This window comes from Numida meleagris, chromosome 2 (genome assembly GCF_002078875.1).
Source record: "Numida meleagris isolate 19003 breed g44 Domestic line chromosome 2, NumMel1.0, whole genome shotgun sequence".
NCBI lineage: Eukaryota > Metazoa > Chordata > Aves > Galliformes > Numididae > Numida > Numida meleagris.
In genome coordinates, this window is record NC_034410.1 from 24,634,188 (window position 1) to 24,651,235 (window position 17,048).

At 41.7% G+C, this 17,048-nt stretch overlaps 1 protein-coding gene across 2 annotated transcripts in view; it reads left to right on the plus strand.

The window, feature by feature from the left end:
* Positions 677 to 17,048, plus strand: part of GLCCI1 (glucocorticoid induced 1) — a 51,382-nt gene continuing 35,010 nt past the window's right edge. For both annotated transcript variants that reach the window (XM_021385963.1, XM_021385964.1), the window contains exon 1: positions 677 to 1,555. In XM_021385963.1, coding sequence (XP_021241638.1) covers positions 1,120 to 1,555 — 436 coding nt within the window. In that variant the 5' untranslated portion in view covers positions 677 to 1,119. The remainder of the gene's footprint in view (positions 1,556 to 17,048) is intronic.

Genomic DNA, 17,048 nt, shown 5'->3' on the forward strand with positions numbered 1-17,048 from the left:
AAGCACTTATCTTAAAGCCACTGTAAAACTTTTTATTTTCCTCTTGACTTTCTCTGAAAAGCGTTGACATAAATTAAAACAAAATCTTAACAATTTCATAGAAATCTACACGCAGTGATGATACTGCGTAGCATTCAAATTTGAAGAACATCTTGTGGCAAAAAGAAAACCCCCTGCATGCGTGCTTGATGGTCACACACGATTGGTGTGGGCATGCTGGAGGCCATCTTTACAGCCACCTCACACCTCGCGGGGCAGCAGGGACAGAAAGGGCTTCGCAGGGAAGGAGTGCCCATTGCTCTGACTGAAAAGCCGAACAGACGGTCCCGGAATACCCCCTCCGCCCGCCATCCACCCCTCTAACTCTCGGCAGGGCGCCCGCGGGGCACGACTTCCCACCCACCCCACAGAAGAACCCGCTCCGCCCCACAGAAAACCCCGCCTCCCTCGGCGCTGCCACATCCCATTTCCCGCATCCCACCTCCTCCTCCGCAACGCCCCGCCCCCCGCTACGCATTTCCGCCCTTCGATTGGTTGGGAGCGGAGAGCGACGGCAGCGCTGAGCAATAGAGCCAGAGCTGGCGCGGCGGCGCTGCCCAGGGGGCGTGCGTGTCGCCCGCCCCCTGCCCGTCGCGGCCGGGCGTCGGGGCCGCGCGCTGCCATTCGGCGGTGGGGCGGCGCGGGCAGCGGATGGTTCTGGTGGCGGCTCCTGGTCGCCGGCGGGGGGCGGAAGCTGGAGCTGGCCGTGAACGCCTCGCCTTTCCCCGGCCCTCCCGTCCCACCGCCTCTGCGCGCTCTCGTCGCGCCCCGCCGCCGTCCGCTCTGAGCCGGCGGCGCCGTACGATGTGAGCAGCCGCCGGACTCGGCAGCGCCCCCGGTGCCCACGACGCTGGGGCGGGCAGCGATGGCCGGAGCCTGGCGTGGGAGCAGCCGCCGATAAGAAGCGCCGGGGGCAGCCGGGCGGCGGCGCGGAGACTCCCTCGGGCCGGGAAGCGCCGCTCCCGTCCCGCCCCCTCCCTCCCCTCCTCCCCTGCGGCCGGTGCATGCGGGGCGCCGGGGGCAGCGCTCGGGTCTTCCCCCGCCGGAGTGAGTGAGCCGCTCGGTGCCGCGCCCCCCGCCATGTCCTCGTCGTCCAGCTCCTCGCAGACCCCCCCGTCCCACCACCAGCCCCCGCCGCAGAGGATGAGGCGCGGCGCCGCCGGGTCCCCCACCGCCGGTGGCTGCACGGCCGGGGGCCCCAGCAACGGGGGCGGCGCGGCGGGGAGCAGCCGCCTGCTGCAGCCCATCCGAGCCACCGTCCCCTACCAGCTCCTGCGGGGCAACCAGCACAGCCCGACCCGCTCCCCCTCCGCCTCGGTGGGCAGCAACACCGGGCCGGCAGGGGGGCGAGGCGGCAGCCCGCCGCCCCCCAGCGCCACGCCGCCGTTGTCGGCGGGAGGCGGCGCGGCCGAGGCGGGCAGGGTGAAGGGCCGGCAGCGGCGCTCGCCGGACAGCGGCGGCAGCAGGAGGAGCAGCTCACCTGAGAGACGCAGCCCCAGCTCCCCGGTGTACAGAGGTAACGCACCGGGAAGGACAAAGCCCGCTTCCTGCCCGGGGTTGGGGAGTACCCTCGGCTCACCCTCGCGGTTCTTCACGTCCGCCCCCCGGGGAGAGGGCAGGTGCCGTGACCGGGCTGGAGGGCGAGAACACCCCTCCACCCGCTGGGACGGGGTGGGAGCCGCCCCCCGGAGCGGGGATGGGGGTGGGGAGGCTGGAGGAGAGGGTGCCGGAGCTAACCCCGTGCTACAGGTGTAGTGTTGGGTGCGTGCTGGTGGATCCGAGGCGTCCCAGCCGAGTTTCCGAATGCGCGTTGAAACCCAACCTCGAGCGCTCTGCCCTTCTGCGCGGCTCAGTTTCTTAGGTATTTCCTTTTATTTAGCGTTCTAAGGGTTAAAATTATGTAATGTTTTCAAACACAGACTCCACAGTAAAAAGGAAATTCCCATATTGAAACGCTTAAAAGCAAATAGCACCGTCTGTCTCCTCGTGATACTTAATACTGTATCTTGGAGGCTGTGGGAGCCCCAACCCTGTAGCCAAAACGGGCCTGTGAAAGTTTATAATGCTGACTTGACTGCTAGTAAGTGCGACTTAACCTGTGTCAGGTTGTCTGCTGATGCGCTGAGCGCGTTAAAGGGGCAGTGGCCATCTTACCTCCCCCCTGCCGGTCCCTCGGCAGCTGAATGAGGCAGGCTGCGTGCACTCGAGCAGCCCCGCTGTGCTATCGGGTATCACGCATCGCCTCTTCCTGGGAGCGCTCCGTGTGGCTCTGCACCCCCCGCTTCTGCTCTCCCTTCCTCCAGTCTCGCTGCGTGCTGTTTCTGTGACAAACTGCGGTCTGTAGTGGTTGCCGACGTGTTTTGTAGCAGTGGGATCTGTTATCTTCTCGCCAGCCCTCCCCCCTTTCAGCCCTAAATGTGTAGTAAATCCCTACAATCCGTAGTAGTTGTAACTGAGGCAGATCAATGTGACCGGGATGGTCGTAAGGCATGGGCAGTGTTTTGCTATGGAGCAAAATGTCACTGCCACCTATGCGTGGAGTTCATCTGCGCTGCAGCGTCTGTGCTTGGGCAGATGGCCGAATTTGTTATGTTAAAATTGGAAGAGAAATACTTTGTAACTTCTGCATGAACGTATGATCTTCCTGAGAAGTTCTTGCACGCTTCAAAATGGAGCTGCTCTTCAGTGCTTTTGCTTCATTCAAGCTCTAATTAAGAGTTTCAAGATCACATTTTCTCTACTGCGTGAAGCACTAAGTGTAATTTCCTTCTTTTTCCTCTTTAACGCTTAGAAAATGGTAACAGGAAACAAAACAAAAAAGCAGTGCACATGGATACTGCAAACACTGAAGCTGATGATGAATGCTGTAAATAATTACAAGAGCCTGGTGCAAAACATTGTAGTGGTGCAGTGTGTGAAGGTCTGTGCTTACTGTGCGTTGAGGAGGGAGGAATGTGGACAGTTACCTGCAAGCAAGGAAAAATGCTGCAAAGCTATGAAATATTTCATTGTTACATGTGGATTTTTTTGTTTGAGGGGAAATTTTAATTTTAGAAAGTGGTTTTAGTCTTCGTCTGTGGGCTATTTTGCCCTGAATAAATTGGGCTATAAATTACTGCTGAATGACTTTTCCGTCATTAAACTTGTTGGAGCTTGCCTCTTGGTGAACCACGCTAGCAGCACACACAACCTGATGTCGTGAGAGTGCAGCGTAGGAAATCATAGATGGTCCGTCAAGAAATCCACCCCGCAATCTGTATGCACTGGGAGGAATTTGGACCCCCCTCCTCCAGGTCTAGCCAGCTGCTGCTGCAGAAGCTGACGTCCTCCAGCAAATCCTGAATGAATGAATGAAAACAACGTGATCGCCCTAATAATGACCACAGTCGCGCACGTCATCAGCTTTATTTTTGCTGAAATACAAGCACCATTTTCTAGTGGGTTAGGGCAGCAAGGTACACTCTAGCAAATTAAGAAGACTACTGACCCCCGCCCCTTCACCCCCAAATCTAGAGCTGCTTTACACAATCTGGAATATGTTTGCAGTGCAATGGGCCAGGATTTTTGTCTTTGTTCCCCTGCTTATTCCTATCATTCTAATGCATGATGTGTAGATTTTGATAATGATGTTTGTAGTGTGTATGGTGGTGGTACTATATAGAAAATTGATTGGTGAGCTGAAGGACTGCTGCAGTAATAATGGAGGGCTTGAAAACATTTCTGTTTTCAAACACAGACCATCTTGCTGCAGCTTGTTAAACAATGTGCTACTCCAGCTATTTATAGTTGTTATCAGCATTCAAGTCTTGGGAAGACTACTTGATTAAGGTTTTTTTGGTCGGTTTTAAAAAAATCATTTCCCACCTACAGTGTAAGCTTATGTTGTAGGTATAATCCTGTTGTTTTTCTCACCAGTGTGAGAGATCTGTTTGTCTTCGGCTCTGCAGTCTGATTTAGACCGTTCCACAAACGTGCTTGTGCTGGAGGCTGCTTGTGGTTCTGATAGATATTTTTCTCTTCTTAAGACACCTGCTCCTTCCCTACCTCATTTCAGCCTTTCTTGAACTGGATCTGTCCTATTTTGATGTAAATATTTTGGTGATTTGTCAGAGGTTCTCTTTTGCAAATGATCTATGAAAACACTCCAGCTTTGAGCCTCTACAGGTCAGCGCGACTTCCATTGCAGACATTGACATCCCTACTACTACATGAATGAAAGCAGCACGCTGCCTCTGCTCCTATCATCATCCTTCCTCTTCCTCCTTCCTAAGATGCCATAGATGTTTTTTGTTCTGCAGCAAAATACTGTGTTTATTTGATATTTTCTTTAAACAAATTTCAGGATTTTGTAGCTCTTAGGAAACTGCTGCTGCCGGTATTTAGTTAGTGCTGTTTGTGAATGGATGAGAAATCATGAATGCTGTATGCTAATTTCAAGATGCTAAAGGAGTAGGAAAAAAGGGGCAAAAAGCTTATGATACCATAGGATAAACCTGCAATGTGTGAGTCTACTCATTCCCTGCTCTTTTTTTTTTTTAAAAAAAAAACCTTGTTATTTCTTACTCATAGACTCTTATAGCCTGTATTCAAATTTTAGAGCTGGCAACTTAAAAAGTGGTTGAATGTGACAACATATGGTTTTCTTAGAAGGAATCTATGTACCTATTTGATGGCATAAATGTAGCAGCAACAGAATGTGAAGCAGCGTGTTTTATGACAAAGGACAATTCAATAAGAAAGCAAAAAAAAAAAACCTTTTTGAAATGATAAAACAAAATTTATTACTTGTAAACAGGTATTCCTCATTGCAAGTTGTATTCCTGCTTGCATTACCTGGATAAAATCTGTAGATTCTGATATTATGTAAATCAGTTTGTGTAAATCTATGGGAGTGGGTTTCCTGTTCAGCTTGTCTTTTACACGGTATGTGCAATTTTGTGTACAAGGAATGTATAAGTGATTTCTGTATGGTTTGATCTCAATATTGTTTTCATCAACTGCTTTGATTTATTTAGTGGTAACTATGGTGATACTTGAGAAAAATACTGACGCAGAACACTTTAATGTACTCAGCTTACACAGCTTATATTCAACTCTTTTTCCATAGAAGATTTTTAAAGCAAAGCTTAGTTTTAAGGATGTGTGAAAAATAGTTTAATCAGTTCGGCTGTTAAGGGTTCCTAATATCTCTTACTTATCAAAATAGCTCCTGAGCTGTTGCCAGCATTAGTCAGAAAATTAAAAAAAGATGCAGAGCAACTGCATAACCCAGGTCTGAGTAATAAGTATGTAGATCTGTTGTTATGCTAGTAGATGAGACTGATGGAGTGAGGAGCAGGACAGGCAGTATTGCTGATCTGTAGACTCATAAGGGATATCAATATTTAAAAATAAAAAAATTAGACTTCAAAAGGCAGAACTATTTTGATATCCTGGATTAAAGCCATCCAATATTTTGGCATCGTAAGAATTTATACCAGAGATCAAGAAGATCTTTCCTTTATTTCTAACAAATGTAGGTAAGGAAGTAATTTTTCTGACGCTTCTTATTTCCTGATGCCTGAATAATAGCAGTATTCCCATAATTGAATGGCCAAAACAGTTTTACTCCAGATTTGGCCCTCTCTCTTCCCAAAATAGTTTTTGCTGGAATATAATATGGTGATATTGAAGAAGCTGCCTAAATTCAAGCCAGTTGTCTTAAAGTTGAAGGCTTTTTTTGTTGTGTTCTAATGTCATCACTTCAAATAAGAATAGTTATTAGATGTCCTTAAATATGAGACAAACTAGCTGTGCGTCTTTCAGGTTAAGACAACTGACAAAGAAAAAATGGAGAAGTATTCTCTTCATTGAACTTCCATGCTGCTGTAGCAAGGCATTAGCTATTAATAAAGGACTTCTCTCCCCACACCCAAACTTTGAAGAGATATATGTGCATATGACCCTTAATTCTTATTCTTTGGGAATAAGCAAATACTAGTGCATAACTCAAATACTCTGTGTGTAACTGAAGTTACTTGCTAACATCCATTGCATAGTAAACCGGTGACTAATAGGGAAATTTGGTTTCTGAAATTCACTATTCCTTTTTTTTTTTAATCCTTTTCTTTCCCAGGAAGGTAGTGGGGTAAGTGGAGACTATCTTAAAATTCATGAAGCGTGGACAAAGAGAATCTGTGGTAGAATCATGAAAATGGTGGTGTTTGCCAAATATGGACTGGCATATGATGAGTTTTGTTGAGCTTTGCAGTATTGCTAAAATTGATAATGGAAAGGTGGTTACTCTGACGTGGTATTTACACAACTGCTCTAGGTATGATCCTGGGAGGGAAAAATAACTGATGCAGTAATTCTGAGGTCTTTGTTCAACTCAAACTTGAAAGAAATAGGTGTAACGATGTGAAACTTACTGGAAATAAAATGCATGCTTCTTGATGCTTCAGTTTGTTAAAATTAATTTTTTTTTTTTTGTGGTACTTCATCAATTGAGTAATTATCTTCTTCTGAAGAAGGTTATAGTTTTTCTTCATAGTGAAAAATGAAAGATGCTGTTTAAACCAGTTGGCAGTGTCCTATGGAGAGTGAAGCATTGCCAGTGTTTGATATAATAGCTGGTTCTCCATGGACTTAGCGTATATTCAACAAAAGTTAATATACTAGAGTTTAACATGCTGAATAGCATTTTTTTAAAGTATCTTCTACTGGTGAAAAACAGGCCCTATTGTGAAGATATGTAACTGGGAAATTTGCCTCTAGAGTTGAGATAGTTAATTGTGTTAATGATGATCATCTTGCTTTAATGTTAATATTTAAATGCATCGAGTTTACTTGCATTCAGCACTGTCTCTGACATAATCCTGTAGTGCCTAAACAAAGGCCTAAGACATTTTTAGGCAAGTAAAATAATATTTGTATCTCATTGTTAGAAGGCCTACATCCACAGCAACTCATGAACCTAACATTATTCCCTCCTTTTTTTTCTCAGCATTTTCATGAGAGATTACAGTGAAGGAATATGAGTGTACTTAATCCTTTACATGCTATTTACTTCTCCTGAAAAATTAATTTGTTCTTCAATTGTGCTTTATTTTTTCCTTACTGATGTGACTGAAGTTCACCACTGGTTTGGTTTACTTTACAAATTTTGTTATTTTTGAATCAGAAATTAAATCTTAAAGCTTGAAAATGGCTGACAGGTACTGAAAGGTATCACAGATTGACACTTTTGTGCTATGGGTATCGCATTAAAATCATGATAGTATGTAATGTTAATCCTTTTGAATAGCAAGTCAGTCTGCAACTCTTTTCTGAAGCTGGGATCCCATCCGTGAGTTACTTGCCCATGATTGAAACTGAAATACATGCTCTCTTGGGAATCTGTTCCTTCTCTCCCACTTACGCAAGTGTGATCTGGAGACCAGAACTCTTATGCCATGGGAGTCCAATCCTTTGGCTTGCTTGGGCTGCATTGAGTGAAGAGGAATTGTCTTGGTCTGTGTATAAAATACATAGTTAATGTATTTAAGTAAGAATACTTAATTTTTATGCCTTTATTAAGACGTTAAAAAAAGAGATCAAGATACCCATGAAACTAGTGGGATATTTGATACTTTTGTGAAACTTATGCTACAGTCTGGTTTGATGGAAGTGGTTGCAATTCTTAGTGAGTTCTTGAGGTGCTTGCCAGAGATTTTTGATCTAATAGTACTCTTCCTGTGGTTCACACTTGAAAGTAGTTGTTCACAAATGTATGTACTGCTAACTAGTGATGATGTGAATAAGGCGTGATTGTGAAGTGAGGAGTATTTTTCTCTGTTAACATAAGTCTTGTTATGTCTCTTTGTTAGACTTTGATCAAAGTTTTATTTTAGCTAAATGTCTGATTGCAACTCTGTACATTAAGTTTGAAAATTCGCAGATAATGTATTTGTCGAGTGAAAATGGAGTTGGAAGTATACAGAAAAGTTGATGATTTTTTTTGGCAGTCTTGAAACCTGTTCTCAAATTTGACCCTCAGTTCTACCTTCACCTTCCCTACTCCACTGTTATCTGCACTGCTTCTTATTAGCCACGACTTCTGAGTCGTATCAAAATACTGATTGTCACACTTAAAAACAGATTAGCTTTCTTGGGCTGGAAAAAAAACCTGCAAGGTGTGGGTGTCTTTACTCAAGCAGTAGCTGCTTTCCACACAAACAATTTGTAAACAGGGATTAACCAAACCTATTAGTCTCAGTTCGATGGAGGATGGTTGTGAATAGAAGTTTTCATTTTTTGTGGTAGTAGATCTCTTAAGTTGCTTTCGTATTAGATATTGCTGCGTTGGAGACAGTAGATGGTTCCTAGTAGGTCATAAAAGCTTACGAGCTTGAGTTTTGAAACTTTAATGCCAGATTTTATCTAAATATTGTATTGGTTAATCTTATTTAGTGTTGCATGTGCCCTAAAAATAAGCAGTGACACAACCGCTTAAAAGGATTTAGCTTTCACTGCTATTATTGTTAAATTGAGGACTAACTCTTTGAAATGGATTTTATTCTCTGAATCAAATATAAATAGATAATTAGCAGCACTGCTTTTTATGTGCAGTTCGTTTTGCACAACCTGAAACTAGTTTTACCCAAACTACAAGTTTTTTTCTTCTTTAGGAAGAATGTTTTGTATTTTGCTCAGTAAAGTGCTAAGAGCTGTATGTTAGCAGTTCTGTCATGGTTTTCTAATTATCTAAAGCCTACCATAGAATTATCCTCTTCTCACTGTCTTCCATGATGGTTCCAATTTAGACTACTTCAGGTGTCCCGTTCCTTGAACTGGGTAAGTCACCTGCTTGAACAAGGTTAGCTTCATCCTTGTTTCCCACATTCTCACACCAGACATTAAGGAGATTAGTTGTAGGCATATTGCTGAATGTAATAATACTCATTGCTTGACTAATCATTGCAAAGTCTCTGGCATTCATACTATGAACTTCAAAATCATTTCACCAGCCACATAAATTTAACATTTTATTTTTAGTAAGTATAAATCTGTCTTCTGAGATTGTTTTCAGTCACAGTAACCACTTGGTTGTAAAATGATTAAATTATTTTTGCCTTAGTCTATCAACAGTGTACCAAGGCACTTTCAGGATAACGCCAACAGGATATTTGTTGTTGTGTGTGGCTGCACAGTTCCTCTGCAGATAAACACAGAGTCTTCCTGATTATGTGGTAATGGCGCTTCATATGAGAAAGTACATTATGAACTTGTCACGTGAGGCTTGGGATACCAGGAGTACGCCATGCTCTTGCTTGGTTGTTCTGGTTCAGCACTTAATCGCTAGCCAACTCTGTTAATTCAATGCTGGTCTGCAGAAATGTGCCCATAATTACAAACCCCACTTCTTCCAAATATGACATGTCAGGCACCAGCTGTATGTGGTTAGTGAAAGTGCAGATATAAATGCCTGAGTCTGTGAACGTACAGGTTCTAGGAAGGTACAGTTGCTTTCTGATTTATAACCCATACTGGATCAGAAATGTTGCTGGGTAAACCTTTAACATTTTGCACTTCGTTGCCAGAATTCAGGCCACCAAGACAAACAGTGGTGTCAGTGAGTGGCTCTGCAATAATTGTGGGTGTGTACTGTAGTCTCAGCCTCACTCCTTCCAGGCATCATGGCAGAACTCAGTGGATGGCTGTTTTTGGAGTCTGAAGTGCTGGGAAGTATGATGCATAGTCTTTTGGGTTTTGCAGTGTTGAGTGTATACCTTTGTATCCAGTATGTCATATAACAGAAAGACTTTGGATGATATACAGGATATCATAACCTTCTGTTTTTTCAAGTAATGGAGAACTTGAGTTGTTCACAAAAAATTAAATCTAGACTTATGCTGATTGTCCTGGAGCAGACTTTGAACAGAGACTCTAAAAATATCAGCTAACTGCTTAAGAATGCAGAATAAAACTTTGGTTTACATAGAAGTTGGGAAGCTGCCAGGTTATGGAAGAAGCAGATTTGGGCATTACTATAGAAACAGAAAAACTCGTATTTTCAAACCAAGTTGTGTACTGAAGAATGCAGTCTTTGCGTTGTTGTAATAGTCATTTTAACATTGTTATATACATCTACCGTAAATGCTTCTAAAGAGGGAATTAGTATTCTGTGGATACTTGCGATTTTATTTAGCGGTGTGTGTTACCTTGTATGTGGAGTTGGAGGAAGTGGAGAGATCTTTTGCAAGAGCAATTAAAACAAAAGCCTCTGAGATAGGAATTATGGAGTCTGACAACTTGAAATGTGGGTGAACAGAAGCAATGGATACACTGGTGCTATATGTACTGTAGATGTTAGGAGGTGTTATTTTTTTTTTACTGCTAGGCCTTCTTTAGTTGTTCAAATTTACATGCATATACAGCAAAATAAAGTCCTGCCAAGAGGTAAATGATGCATAAAGGTGGAGTAAAGTTTCAGATTTCCAGAGGAAATAGTTTGATAAATTTCGCAGAACATGGTTGCTCTGAATGTGGAGAGAATCTGATTTAATGAAAACTATTAAGCATATTGGAATCTTTAAAGCATCAGTAAAGCTTGAGGAGCTGATCTGATTGCATGGATGTTCATCTAAAAAAAGTTGATAGGAGTTTGTGGAGAACCTGAAAGAAACAGTGTGAGGAACTCAAGAACACGTTACATTGCTGATAAAAATCTTAGCTGAGGATAGTTAAAACACAAATGGAATTAGTCTCTGCATGCTTTGAGACCAAAACTGGAAATGGTAGTTGAAGCCATTCTGTAGCAAGAAAAAAAAAGAGATGAATGATGGTCAAGGGTCGGCTTATTGGAACTTAAGGAAACTTTTTCAAAATTGACTACAAGGAACAGTAGCACAAATATCAGAAGAAATAGCATAGAGATTTATCCAATGCTTTGTTCTCACCAATGCGATGTACAGGTAATCAGTTTTCACTAACAATGATTTTTAACCCAAGAGGATGCAAATAAAAGTGAAAGCCTAGAGGCAGGGTTATTTGGAATTAGAAATTACCTCAGTTTTGATGCGGAGTATAGATCTTAATCAAGTCAGTTAAGTGACTTCTTTTAGAGCATTCTAGAAAAGCCTGCTCAGGAATTCACATTTACCTGTGATTTCCTAAAGCAGTTCTTTTGAATAGGAAGTGATATCATTTGTATGGATGTGAGAAGAGCCAATATGATAGTTGTATTTTTAAAATGTGGAAAGTAGGAAGTTCAGCTGTAAATTACGGAGATTTGCTGGTCTAGCGTCTGCTTCATGTCCAACATCACAGTAAATTCTAAGGGATAGTGGAAAGCAGTGAGAAATATCGAAGTGCAAAATGAGCTTTCCAAACTCTGCTGTGCTCTCCCTGTAGGTTTTGTAGGAGAAATTATTTTCTGCACAGGAAGTAGATCTTAATCTGTCTAGGCAAATTTCAGAATTAGGATGATGAAACCGTAGGTGAATTTTGAGGGATTTAATTAGCACACAGGTTATGCAGCAAAAGTTGAAGGAACTTGGGAATTGAAATAACAGAAACAGTGTGAGATTTGAAAGTCTAAAATGTATGTTTATGTATGTGAGGCAGGGCTTGATTCCCCTGTGTGTTGTTTGAAAATGCTGGGGGATGGAGTTGGGTGATGGTGAAATCTCTGGCTGCCTGGATGAAGTGACTGAAAAAGTACTGGGCACAGGTTGAGTCTTGCAGAGTGAGCAACCTGCTGAGACACTAAGGTGCTGGACTGTTTTGGAGCTCCATGTGTTAATCTGGTTTTACATTTCTATTTTTTAGTATTTTTTTCAGAAGAAAATATTATTCTTGCTTAATATAAATAGCTCTAGCTAGGAAGGTGCTTTCTCTCTGTGGTCATTGGTGATGAGAATGATAACAGTGATAACAGTTTTGTGAATTTTCATTGTGGCAGTGGTGAATCATGCCTTTTAACTTTTTAGTGTTTGTGTTTTTTTCAGTTCAAAATGTCTGGCTGTGTTTCGAAAGAAAGTGGAATTAAACATATACAAAACCCATGCTTTCTAAAACATTTTATTAAATTAAATGTTATAGAAAAAAGATCCCCTCAGAATAATCCAGTTTATTCAACAAAGGTAGTATTATCTTTAGCTTCTGAATTAATGCCATATGTTTATAATTTTATTCAAGATTTTAATTTTTAGTACACCAGAAGTACGAAGAACAGCTTTAGTGCTCTTTTCTGGCTCCCTGTAGTTTATTTCTCAATATTGGATAAATTTATCCTTCAGTTGATCTAAATTAACTAAGATGAGTAAAATATAATACCTTTACCTGCAGAAGTGAATGGCAGCTACTGGTTGGTATTGTGCTTCCCTAGTGTTTAGCTACTGAGCTCCGCTCAATTTTGCTTTCACTCTTGAAAGTAGGAATATATTTGAAATAGCATCATTAAATAAAATCAGGTAAGTTTAGGTCTTTGCATAGTTTTTACATCTGAAATGATAACCTTAAAAATACACTCTAAAAATATGGAGCACATAAAAATGAGGATTTTAATTTACCTTTCAGTGTCCTGTTAGAGTGCAAATGCGTAGGTTACATCTGTTGAACAAAGCAGGCTTTTGTGATCTTACATGCTTAGTCATTTTATACAGGTCCTATACGTTCCAGCTTTAATCTTTGTGAGAAGAATAACTTAGCTTTAGAGGGCTAAAACTTTCTTCCTTATAGTTTGTTTACTTTTCTTACTCAGATTAGAGCTTTCTTTCTGTGCTTGATCTCTGGGGATAATGTTGATTTTAAATGGGAGTTTTTGCTCTGAACAGAATCTGACTTAGGAAAAATACACATAAGTCACATTTTGCTTGTCCTGTAGTTAGGTGCAATAGGGACACAAGGTAGAGACTGTATCTGAGTACTGTGCCTTCCAGTGTAGATACGTGGAAGGAGTTGCACAGCCCTGAAGAGTCATGCATAAAGCCTTTGTGATGGGGGAGATGCTTTGGCCTCCTTGTTGGGTTCAGTGACTGATCAGAACATGTATTGCCTTTCTAAACTCCTTAGTCATGTCCGTAGAAGATAACTCAAGTAACCGATTCCAAAGATCCTTACTGTGGGTGTTTGTTTACAATTTTCCTGTGAAAGGGCAAGCTACGTTTGTTTGTTTCTTCATTGTGAGCTACTTCTTGTGATACACTTGCTGTTCTATGCAGTTCAGTTTGAATTCTCCTAAGCCTCATGATGCACAAAAGACTTTGACTTATAGCACTTTACAACTTAGTACTTATGTGGAAGAAGGGTTCCATAATTTCTACATCTCCTGAAAAGTCCATGATGTAGAAAGCACATTGCTCATGGACCTGGATCTCTGAGACCCTCCTGTCTGGCATGGCCGTGCTTGCTTACACTCTGTGCACAGCTTCCTTTGCCAGCTTGGCCCTTGAGCTACTGGATTACTTTGAATGGCAAGTATGAGGTTGAAGACCTGTGGAATGCATTCAGCGTGGTTGTTGGAGGCTGGGGCAGTCATTATGCTGTTCAGTGTCTCCTTTTTTTTTGGTCAATTCAATGTTATGAGGGATGAGAAGAAACTGGAGTTGATTGTATCAGTCTATTTAGAGCAGTTACTTCAGAATGTTATCTCCACTTATTTTTAGCCATCTAGTCTCAGTTTCTAAAAATGGAAACTTCAGAACAGTCAAATAAAAAAACAATGTGGTGCACATAATACAGATAGGGAGCTGAGATTATGGTATAGTTTCTGATGGATCAGAATAACTTGAAATGACTCTTGTCATTCTCTTAGAAGTAAAATGCTGCAGTGCATTTTAAATATTTGAAAAAAAAACTATTTTGCTTTGTTTTAAACTGTTAAAGAGATCAAGCTGTTTAATTTTAAATTATGGGAGGAATACTACAGTAGTGCAAAATTCATATTTTATGCATTCAGCTGCATACTAGGGTGCTTTTTGAGTTGCTATTTGAAATCCTATTTTTGGTTATTTTGAATGAACCACATGTGGCGAAGAGCGTGCTCATTGTTGTATTGCACCTCTCTGAACTGTTAATACAGTAGGTCAGCAAGTTTGCAGATTTGTTCAGGAACAAGTCTGTCAGTCACTGGCAACTGGGAAATGTCTTTTGAGCTAATAGATCTATCCTGTGGAGTAAAATTTCTGGGTACCCCAAATCTCTCACTAATCCTCTTCTTGAGAGATTTTTGGCTCCAGTTACAAGAGAAAAGCTTTCCTGAGAAAGAAGTCATAGAATGGCATTTTTTTTTTGAGCAGCTTCTAAATCCCTGTTATTCAGTCTTTTTCCCTCACAATGCCATAGAGACAAATTCTGAAAATAAACACACATTGGTCTGTCTATCTACCTGCATAATCAGAATGGGAAATGCTGTTGAATGTACATTAGGAATCAGTACAGTATCAGTATATACTCACTCTAACCAAACAAGCTGGGAAAAAAAAAAACTAACCAGATTCTTCAAAGACCGTTGCTCCTCTTCTGTCTAAGTCTGCTTCTGTAGTACCCAATAGATCAGTTTGAAATAAAGAAAGAACAGGTGTGTCCCTTTTTGTGCTTGGAAAAGGGGAAGCAGAAGAGGGGGATTTTGAGTAGAAATGTTTTGGGTAGCTGTGAGTAATAGCTGCTGCTATCATCACCATGACCTGACTGTTGGGCTGCCATTCTTAGTGGTTAGTGTGGGTCACCATTTCTATTTCTAGTTTACAATTTCTATTCCCTGCTGTATTCCCATGTACTTCATTATTTAAAAAGGATTTACCCAGGCACTTCTGAATCACTGGTATTGCAAGTTGCCACGAATTCTTTCTTCTACTCCAGTAGGAATGCCCCAGACATAGCCAATTCTCCTTCGTGTTGTGGTTTCTGGTGTCTACATCTCCTCCTAGCCAGACTAATAGAAATCTAACTCTGGGGCTTTTGAAAGGAGTGCATCACATCACTCCAGGTGAGTCAGGAATCTTGCAGGCGTCGTGTCGAATATATTTGGACAAAATTCTTGGGAAGTTAGTATTGGTTTCCTAGGTGAATTCTTGCCAATGAGACTCAAGCTTGGAACTCATTTCATTAGTAGCTCTGAAGGTGAACCAGCAGGTTCTGCAGAGCATCAGTAACTATGTTGAAGAGAAACAACATCTCATGAAGCTGTCGCACCTTTACTGTGGAAATCTGTAATGATATTTCTTGGTGTTATGACTGGGCTGGTCATTGAAGTTACAAATGATTAGTGTGAGAGTGTTATCCAGCCTTTTGGTAGAAGAGTGTTGCAGTCAGGTGACATTGATAATGAGATGACAATACTACTGGTTTTAGGGATGAATGAGTTTTGTTTTTAATTCATATGTTTGACTCAGCTTGAGAGGAATCTGTCAACTGAGAAATTCTTAAGATAATTTTAGTATTTTGGAGCTGGATATATCCATGCCGAAATGTGAGTGGAAGAGCTTTGGCCAAATTTGAGCTGTGTTTGCTAGATACTGAAAGAGACATGGGAAGAAAAGATGCTGATAAATGAGCTTTGGATTTAGCTTGAAGCTGTTTTTAGGATGGTACCAATGCTAGCTTTCAGTCTTGCTCCTTTTCTGCAGGTAACTTGCTTCATTGTATGCATGGCAGAGCACATTATTTAAGCCAAAACAGGCTGTGATCATGGCTTGAGATTGTGCGCAGGTTAGCTGCCTCTGTGTTGGGGAGGGAGGCAATCTCTTCATTTTTAGAGCAATAGCAGATGGTTTTATTTGAGCCCTATGTCCTTTTCAAAAGAACTGTCATGTGTTAGTTGTACTAAATTACGTTTTGTTGGCAGAGTGGTGGAAACCTTTTTTTTCAGTCATTCTAGGTGATATAGTTAGAATTCTTTTGGCTGTCGATGCAGCATGCAGAACCATAATTTCATGCAGTTTGTGTTAGCTGATTCCTGCTGGGAGGTATGATCACTCGGAATTTTACCAGCTGTAGTATTCAAGTAGGCCCTTGTGTCATTTTATGTAAAATCATTTATTGCAACAAAGGTCTAGCAAAAGCCCTTAAATATATACCATTAAAACTTGTGGCATATTTTACATAATGCATGAGGTATTTTACCTTCCTATGAGCATATGTCTTGCTTTTGTAATTTATAGCTAACTTTTTCAAGTAACGTTGTGCTTAAGTACTGAATTCCTAAGATTATTTGTTCTGGAGGTAGCGCAGAGCTCTTTGTGAGATGAAGCATCTCACATCACTGAAAAAGAAAACAGAATTGTTCTGACTTCTTACTACTGCAGTGAAATCCGTTCATACATTGAGTGCTGTCAGATGTGGTATAGTCTGACACTTGAGTAACTTTTGAAATTTGTGATTATTGCTCAAGCTTCCCTCAGTGCTTAAGCCAGTTAATGGAACACAGCACTACTGCAGCCCTGTTGTTCCTCCTGGCTCCCTTGTGGTTGTTTCTGCCCCGTATGTTCTGCCAACTCTTCCTCTAACGGTGAAAACTATGTATTTATGACTCTTTTTGGCATAGGTTTTAACTATCTTTGTATTTAACTCAGTTTGTCACTGTCCTGTGGGTTCATGGATCTGCTTGTGCCATCCCAAGGTGTAGAAGGAAGGACCAGACAGCGGCTGAGTTGACGTTACATTAGTGGTAGCTTTGTTTTATTGGTTTATGCAGCTGAGAAACTGTATCCTCAGTTTATTTCCTGTGATTCTAAAAATCCTGAAAAGTAGTAGGTACTTGAAAAACTTGGACTTTCCTTTGCTTAGCTTTAGAGCTTGACAAAGTGTCCTGTAGTTCACTTGCAAGATTGCCGTGGAAAAAAAAAAATGGTAGCTTTTGGTGGTGTTAGTTTCTGTTCCCTTTGTAATGAAATTCTGTGAGTTACCAATGTAAGGCTTGCTGTTGCCTTTCCTCTGGCTGTAGAACAAGGCACAGACATTAGTTGATGTTCTGGTTATGTGTATTTCATGTGTGTATTTTGGGCTTGTACTTTCTTCTGTTAGTGCAGGCCATACCCTAATCATTG